We start from the raw sequence: 9,470 nt of genomic DNA on the forward strand, positions 1-9,470 counted from the left end.
TTTATCTATCCGACACAGAGAGAGAGATCACAAGTAGGCAGAGAGGCAGGCAGAGAGAGAGGAGGAAGCAGGCTCCCTGCCGTGCAGAGAACCCGATGCGGGGCTCAATCCCAGGACCCCGAGATCATGACCCAAGCCGAAGGCAGCGGCCCAACCCACTGAGCCACCCAGGTGCCCCTTTAGGTCTTTTATCTCTATGGTAATTGACTCCCTGGTGTCCTTTATGCTTTTCTCAAGCCTAGCTAATATCCTCATGATTGTTGTTTTAAATTCTTGTTCAGACATATTATTTGTATCTGTTTAGATTAGATTCCTGGCCATAACCTCTTGTTCTTCTGGGGTGAATTCCTCCATCTTGACATTTTTGTCTAAGTCTGTATCTTCTGTATGTTAGGAAAGCCTCTTATGTGTACTACTCCTGAGAGTAATGACTATATTAAGAAGGGGTCATATACTGTCCAGGGCCTGATGTTTCAGGAAACGTTTCTGGTGTATGTGGTGTACACTCTGCTCTTAAGTTTTGGCTGCTGTTTCCCTCACGTCTGTCCTCTGCAGGGTTTTTCCTTGCCTGCAGTGGGGAGTGTTTGAATCTTATCCACTGTGTGGTGAGTTTTAACTAGGTGTGTTTTGGTCTGCTTGTTAAAAGAGGCTTGATCATATTTCCCCTAAAGCTGAAGTTTTGCAGTGCTCTATGATGAGTAGATTTGATGGGTGTGGGGGCTGGTGCTGTTATTCTGGGGGAGGGGCCTGCTGCTACTCTGACTCTCAGGCACACTTGCCCTAGTGAAAAAGCATCTGCAGAATGCAGGGAGTTGGAGCTTGGTGTAAGCGGTTCAAGTCTCCACTGTGGGCACTCTGCTGCTCACTGAAGTCCTTCTGTGCTGGTGGGCAGGGGTAAAAATGGCATCAGCTGTGTTTCTCATCCCCAGATCAGGGAGTTTGTGCCTGCCACTACTCAGGAAGACCTTGCAGAAGAGTGAAAAATTCGCCCCTTTTCTGTCCCAAGCATCCCTCAGATCCCTGTCCTCTCCCTATTTGTGTCCAAGCCATCTGCCCACAGAGTGCCTCAGTGCTCTTATATTTTATGTGGGGCATGCTAATATGCTAGCTGGGTTTCAAAACTCCAAACTTTAGGGACCTGGCATCTCACAGACCTGTGCTGAACTTCTGGGAGAGGGCCTCGCTGCAGTGTGGCTATTGTTGATTTGTCCCAAAAGGGCAGTTTCACTAATATGTAGGGCTTTAGAGTTTACGGTAAAGTGCAACAAAGACCTAGTGTCTAGATTACCTGCACTCAGCAGCTGCCTCTGCTCCTGTGCTAATGAATTGGGCAGCTCAGTGGTGCCTGTCAGCTCTCTTGTCCCCAGAAAGGCAGTGCCACCCCCAAGAAGAGGAACTCTCTCTCCCGGTGCATCCCAGGGAATCCTCAGACCATGCTTTCCATTCCTAGGCCTCTGCCCTCTTCCACTGGAGCACTTCTACACCTGCCATCCTCCACCCTGGCAATGGCATGGACTTCTAAAACTTTATCATCCCCTCTCGTTTTCCCTGTCAGTGGTTTTAGGGAAGTGTTTTTTTGTGCAATACCTTCTCTCTCTCTCTCTCTCTCTCTCTGTATGTCTCTCTCTTTCTCTCTCTCTCTTTCTCTCCTTTCTCCCTGATAAGATCACCCTCCCCTCTGAAGCACCAGCCATTCTTTCCTCCCCCAAATCCCATCTTCACACCTACCTTCCACGATGTGGCCTTTTTCCTCCATCTAGTTGTGTATTTCGTTCTCTTACTTCAGATCGATTCCCTGGGTGTTCAGAATGATTTGGTATTTATCTAGCTGTGTACCAGGGATGAGACAACTATAAGGTCCTCCTACTACTCTACCATCTGAACTCCTATCCAGATCAAAAGAGAATTATTTTGACAATGAATGAACATGTAATTATTATAATACTCAAATTATCAGCAGGACTGTCACAATTTGTATCTAATCTCTATACAAAATTAGCATACTTCATATAGATAAATAGAAATTCAGAAAATCAAGTTTCTCTTCTGGAATAGAAACAAAGTATTTTAAATTCTAAAGCAAAGATTATTTGAGCAAGAGACTTTGTTGGTGTGACTTTTTCTTTTTTCTCAGTGTGCTTAATCTTCTAAGAAAAGTGTATGAAGGCCTCATACACTTACCTGGTATCAGCACCCTCTCTCATTCCCCTCTGCAGTTTTTCCAAATTTTAGTTATTGGTCTCAAAACTTACCTCAACCTACCTTAATTTTAGTAGATGACCTTGTCATGTACCAGTGAGTGAAAATGAAGGCCATTATGTGAGAAATACTTAAACTTTTTCCTTTTAATTTCTCCCTCCACAAAAAAGAAAAAAAAAAAGAAAAGAAAAAGAAAAGCCCTGCACCTATACCATTTCTTTATCCTTTGCCTCTGTTCTTACAAGAAGAGGCATCTCTTATCTATGACTTTGAGTCCCCTCTGTTTTCTCTATGGTTTTGCCACATTAATTATTCCCTCTCTATTCTATCTCCTATTTTTAAAAAGATTTTATTTATTTATTTGACAGAGAGAAAGATCACAAGTAGGCAGAGAGGCAGGCAGAGAGAGGGGGGAAGTAGGCTCCCCACTGAGCAGAGAGCCCTATGCGGGGCTGGATTCTAGGACCCTGAGACCATGACCTGAGCTAAAGGCAGAGGCTTAACCTACTGAGTCACCCACTTGCCCCTCTTTTCTATCTTCTTAAAACTCTCTCATTATACTCCATTCTTCTTGTCACCCTGTGAATATGTTCAAGTTTCTTCAATGACAAAAATTAAAAAAAAATTTTTTTTCTTTAATCCTGCATCTTTCATGATAGTTACCATCTTTCCTCTTTATTTTTTCTTCTCAAATGAATATACCTTATATATCTACCCTCTCACCTCTCATTTAGTCCTTAAAATCTTTAAACAGTGGTCTTCCGGCTTCTGCCCTCAATTTTTAATTGAAATTCCATTAGCAAAGTTTACCAATGATTTCTTCATAGCTAAATATAATGTATACTTTCAGATTTTCTCTTACTCAATCAGTCTGCTATATTTAATATTGTCCATGATATCTTTTCTTTTCTGGATTTTTAAAAGTAAAGATGACACCTGCTTATTGTAGAAAATGTAAACATTATAGAAAAACATATAAAAGGAAATGATGCCTCCCCAATACACAGAGATAACTGATGTTTACATTTGACAAACTATTCACTCAACAATATGTTATAGATATAGTATTCCACTGTATATGTATACTATAATTCACATAACCTGTTTTTTAATTTTTTAATGATTTTATGTATGTATGTATGTATGTATTTATAGAGTGCACGTGAACAGAGGGAGGGGCAGAGGAAGAGGGAGAGAGAATCTCAAGCAGACTCGAAGCTCACCACAGAGCTCAATCATGGGGCTCAAACGTGGGACTCAGTCCCTTGACCCTGAGATCATGACCTGAGCCAAAATCAAGAGTCAGACATTTAAATGACTGAACCACCCAGGAGCCCCAACCTGTTTGTTATTGATGGACATTTAGGCCTTTTCCAATTTTTTTATTTAATTTTTAAAATTTAATTTAATTTTTATTTATTTTATTTATTTAATTAAAAATTGCTCAAATTAAATTCATGAACACATACCTTTGAAGATTATTGTCCTCACCTTGAAACTTTATTCTCCTTCTGTGTGTTTCTGTAACTCTTACTTTTTTTTTTTTTTTTCTGATAGCAGTATAGCTCTTAACATTCTAGCTAATTTTCTGAAGTCTTATTTATAAGCTTCACTCTCTCTGGCAACCTCTTGCTTCTTGTTAAATTGGATCCAATGCTCAAGTCTTTTCGTTTGAAATCTCCCCAAGGTAATTTAACTTTCTCTCATGTCTTTAGCCTTCACTCAGTGACTGCCAGTCCTACATCTCTAACGCAAGTCACATTCCAGAACGCCAACATCCATACATCTAATTTTCTATATGCAGCTTCATTCAGATGTCTTATAGGCACCTCAGACTTTGACTCCAATAGTGAATGTAGACCTTTCCTGAAAGTCTGTGGCATTTCCTACATTATCCAGTCATTGGTATTGCCTTTTATCTAGTCTCACGAGCCAGAGTCTTGTCCTTTCTCATTCTCACCCTTTGTATGCAATTAGTCATTAATTTTAGTGTAATCACATCAACATTTCTCATGTATATTCCCCTCTCTTTATTCAAAACTCTGCTGATTTTATTTTAGACCCTTACACTTCATGTCTTCATGAATACATCAGTGATCTCATTGCCTTCATTCTTACTTGCATCCAATCCAACTTCTATGCTATAAAAATTGTTTCATAAACATTCAAACATGGCCATATCATTCTATTTAAAATAAGCATTATCTCCCAATTAACTTCACTTTAAGTCTCATAGAATGAATTCCAACATCCTTAGCATCACATCCAAAGTTTTTATGAACTTCTTTTTGCCCGTCTTTCTAGATGATGTCAGGACTAGGTCTCAAGGAACTGAAATTAGAATGAATTATGCTATTCTAAGTGTCCAGTAGCAAGAGAACCAGCAAGCTGAATATGAACTAAAGTTTTTAAGGGCTTCTTATAAGGTCAGGGAAACAATAATATCTGATAAATATTTAGAGTATCAGTCAGAATGAAAATGACAGAAAGAACTAAGAGGAGCTGGACAGAACTGAAAGGGAAGGAGAATAATATCATGAACACAACAAATTAAATGCAGGAAACTATCACCAAGAGTCACTGTAACATCTGTGACATTGCGCTTATGATGAGTAGATATATTTGGTTGATTTAAAGGGTCAGAGTCAGGACGGAGACTGACAAGAAAAACTATGATATACTTGATCATCTTTTTCTTCTCTTTAAAGGACTTTGTTGGCTTCCTAACAACTATACATTTTAGAGGGGCTCTGTGATCAGGTTATTTCCTCTCTGTGTAGCCTTACTTCTAGCCATTGCTTTTTTTGAAATTTAGGCTCCATCAACATGAACATATGGTGCTCTTTCATATTCCTGTTTTGTTTTTTTTTTTGTCCCACATTTTGTTTTCTCTGCCTGGAATGTTCTTCATGTCTTCATTTCCAGGGTGAACTTTTATTCTTTAAAACTCCTGTACAGACATCACCAATTCTAGGAAGCTTCTCTAAATGTCCTTTCTCCCAGAGCCATAAACCCATCTATCCATGTGTTTGTTTATTATTGAACCAATATTTATTGAATACTTAATGTGAGCCCCATGGTATGCTAGATACTAGAAGCACCGTGGTGAATAAGAAAGATTAAACATGGCCTTTACTCTTCTTGGCCTTATATTTAGTGGTGGACACAAGCACACATACACACACACACATCCAAATAACCAGACAAATGAAATAATCACCAGTTTGATAAGTGTTGTGCATAAAAGATACAAGGGGGGTGCCTGAGTGGCTCAGTGGGTTAAGCCTCTGCCTTCGGCTCAGGTCATGATCTCAGGGTCCTGGGATTGAGCCCCACATCAGGCTCTCTGCTCAGCAGGGAGCCTGCTTCCTCCTCTCTGTCTCTGCCTGCCTCTCTGCATACTTGTGATCTCTGTCAAATAAATAAATAAAATCTTAAAAAAAAAAGATACAAGGAACTGTAATACAGAGTAATGTGTATGGGGGAAGGTGCAAAGGCAACATGCTTTAATATAAAGTTGATACTTATGAAGTGGCTGGTATTTGACTGTTTCTGTTCCATATAATTGGCAATTTTATGTAGTTCCACCTAATAGTTTCTTTTCAGAGGAATTGACATTTAGAGACCTGGGCATCTGGGTGGCTCAATGGGTTAAGCATCCAATTTTTTTCTTAAGCATTTTATTTATTTATTTATTTATTTATTTATTTATTTATTATGTTCAGTTAGCTAACATATTAGTTTTTGATGTAGTGTTCAATGATTCCTTAGTTGCATATAACACCCAATGCTCTTCACATCATATGCCTTCCTTAATACCCATCACCCGGTTACCCATCCTCCCACCCCCCTCCCTTCTGTAACCCTTCCCAGAGTCCAGAGTCTCTCCTTGTTTGTCTCCCTCTCTGATTTCTTCCCATTGAGTTTTCCCTCTCTTCCAGGTTGGTCCTCTGTGCTATTCCTTATGTTCCACATATGAGTGAAACCACATGATAATTATCTTGCTCTGCTTGACTTATTTCACTAGCATAATACCATCCAGTTACATGCATGTTGATGCAAATTGTAGGTATTCATCCTTTCTGATGGCTGAGTAATATTCCATTGTATATATAAACCACATTTTCTTTATCCAATTCATCTATTGAAAGACATCTTGGCTCCTTCCACAGTTTAGCTATTATGGACATTTCTGCTATGAACACTGGGGTGCATGTGGCCCCTCTTTTTGCTACATCTGTATATTTGGGGTAAATACGTAGTGCAATTGCTGGGTCTTGCAGGCTTGTGCAGCCATTCTGGAAAGTGTTCAGTTCTTGATTTCAGCTCAGGTAATGATCTCAGGGTCATGAGATCAAGCCCCACATTGGCCTCTGCTCTGGGCATGAAACCTGCTTAAGATTCTCTCTCTCCCTCTGACCCTCCCCTCTCTCTAAAAATATATACATACATACAAATAAATAAATAAGCTGAGACCTGAAGAATGGGGTAGCATGGGCCATGATGGCTAAGCTTGGAGCTTATCATGTTCCAGAAACCAAGAGAAGATAAGAAAAGATAGAATTGAGTAAAGGGGTGATGAAAGTAAGAGAGATGGGTACCTGGGTGGCTTAGTTAAGTGTCTGCCTTCAGCTCAGATTATGATCCCAGGGTCCTGTGATGGATCCCCACATCAGGCTCTCTGCTCAGCAGGGTGTCTGCTTCTCCTTCTCCCTTTGCCTCCTGCTCTGCCTACTGCTCCACCTACTTGGGCTCACTTGCTCTCTCTCTCTCTCTCTCTCTGCCAAATAAATAAGTGAAATATTTTTTAAAAATTTAAAAAGTAATAAAAAGAAGCAAGATGGATCATATAAGACTTTTATAGGAGTCTGGATTTGATTCTCATTAAAATATAAAACCACTGTGTTATTTTAAGATCTACTGGTTGTAGTGTGGGGCTGGAGTTGAAGAGAGTAAGGGTAGAAATAAAGGTATCAATTAAGAGATTGATGTAGAGACAATATAGTGTTACATTAGGTGTTCAGGGTTTGGAGTCAGGCTGCCTTGGTTTAAATCCTAGTATGGACATTTTTTAGCTGTTGGTTTATGCAAGTTACTCAAATTCTCTAAGACTCAGTTTCTTCATCTGTGAAATAGAGATAATAATATAATCATCCTCATAGAATTAGTCTAGAGATTAAATGAGATAATCTGTTACAAAACACTAAGCAGTCCCTGGCAGATAATACTTAATTGATAATAGAGATTAATAGTCCAAGTGAAAGATTATGGTGCCTGTATTAAATTGGTGACAATATATTTGGAGAAAAGTGAATAGATATGAGACCTATTGTCAAGGCTTAAACAACGGGATATAGTAATGGATTAGATATAAGACTTGAGGGGCAGGACTTTTCAGGTATGACTCCTAGGTTTCTGTCAGAGTGGATTGTGCTGCACTTTGTTAAGGTGGAGGAGATCTGCCTCCATCTGAATACAGAATTCAGCTATAGAAATTTATCTCTTTTTATACTACATAAGGCCAAATGAAAGAAAGAAAGCAGTAGCATATAATATAAAATGAAATATTTATTTAAAAATTAAATAAGTCAGAACCTTACATGAGGTATAAAAAATACTGTATGTTATATTCATACCACAATATCTTAAGTATGCAAAAGTCTTAAATGTGCATTTTCTTTGTTCCAAAGGTCTAAGATTTTGAAAATTTCTACTATACTATATGATAGGTACTGATGAACAATTAAGCTTATGTGTTTATTTTGTCTCATATTAAAGGCATTTTGTAACCATTCCTTCTGCTTCTCCAACAGAATGGAGCCTGCTTGATATACCAGCAGGTGAAGAACCAAAGGAGAGTTTATCTTTATTCTTCTTGGCATTGAGAGTCTGCTCTTGGAACGATCAGGCACCATGGGGAAGCGGGATAATCGAGTGGCCTATATGAATCCTATAGCAATGGCCAGATGGAGGGGCCAGACTCAATCTACAGGCCCAACAATACAAGATTATCTGAATCGACCAAGGCCCACCTGGGAAGAAGTGAAGAAACAATTAGAAAATAAAAAGAAAGGCTCCAAGGCATTAGCTGAATTTGAAGAAAAAATGAATGAGAATTGGAAAAAAGAATTAGAAAAAAGTAGAGAGAAATTATTGAGTGGAAATGAGAGCTCTTCTAAAAAAAAAGAAAAAAAGAAAAAGAAAAAGAAGAAATCTTGTCGGTCTTCATCTTCTTCATCAAGCTCTGATTCTTCAAGCAGTTCTGATTCTGAGAATGAGGAAAAAAAACAAGGAAAAAAGAGAAAGAAAAAGAAGAACCAGTCATATAAATCATCAGAAAGCTCTACATATGAATCTGAATCAGAGACCAAGGAATCTGTGAAAAAGAAAAAGAAGTCAAAGGATGGCACAGAGAAAGAAAAATATATTAGAAGTGTCAGCAAAAAAAGAAAGAAGACTTATCCTGAAGATAAACCCTCATCATCAGAGTCCTCATCAGAATCAGATTATGAAGAGGAAGTGCAAGCAAAAAAGAAGAGAAGACATGAAGAGCGAGAAAAATCAACAGAAAAAGCAAAGAAGAAGAAGAAGAAACAGCGCAAGAAACATAGTAAGAAGAAGAAAAAGAAGTCGGGTTCAAGTCACAAGTCAGGATAACAAGAAAGAAAGAAATTTTCCTATTTAAAAAAGCAAGAATTTAAGGAAATATCAACTCTGAATGTTAGGGAATATTTTTGAAAAATGCATGAATTTCCCTTTGTTTGTAGAATTATTCCTGACTGAGTGCCAGTCATATGCCACTGTGCCAGAAAGGGCCATAACCATTGCCTGCAGCGTAAATATATAATTTTGTTTGTGTGTGTGTTTTCCCTTCCAGTGGTTAATTCTTCTGAGAGCTAAAACCCTGTTGTTCATACTAGTAGTTAAAACATTTGGAATTGAATTAAAATGTCTTAGATAATAATTTTGAGCCCCCAAATATATCTAATTTAAAAATATCTAATTTGAATATATCTTTAAAATATAATCAGAAATATCCAGACAGCTGTAGTTCACATTTTTGAAGCTTATAATTAATGATATCTCAGAATCCTTCCTTTTGAAGATTAGTTTATTTTACTTCTTAATAAACTTTAGTTTACATGGGGAAAGGGCTTGTGGGGGAAAAAGAGTTCGCTACCACTTTGGCTAGCTGAATAGTGTGCCTTTGATATTTACACATCCTATTTTTGCCAGTGCAGCAGCCATTCTTTTCTTATTTAGTGAAATTC

The 9,470-nt window shown here is 38.3% G+C and overlaps 1 protein-coding gene across 1 annotated transcript; it reads left to right on the forward strand.

Annotated features, from left to right (window-relative positions):
- Nucleotides 1–8,112: 8,112 nt before the first annotated feature.
- Nucleotides 8,113–8,856, forward strand: FAM133A (family with sequence similarity 133 member A; the record flags this gene model as incomplete). The annotated part of the gene is made up of 1 exon (XM_080795870.1): nucleotides 8,113–8,856. The coding sequence occupies one exon, from the start codon at nucleotides 8,113–8,115 to the stop codon at nucleotides 8,854–8,856; it is 744 nt and encodes a 247-aa protein (XP_080651996.1).
- Nucleotides 8,857–9,470: the final 614 nt, after the last annotated feature.

The sequence above is a fragment of the Martes martes genome (genome assembly GCF_963455335.1).
Source record: "Martes martes genome assembly, chromosome: X".
Classification (NCBI taxonomy): Eukaryota; Metazoa; Chordata; class Mammalia; order Carnivora; family Mustelidae; genus Martes; species Martes martes.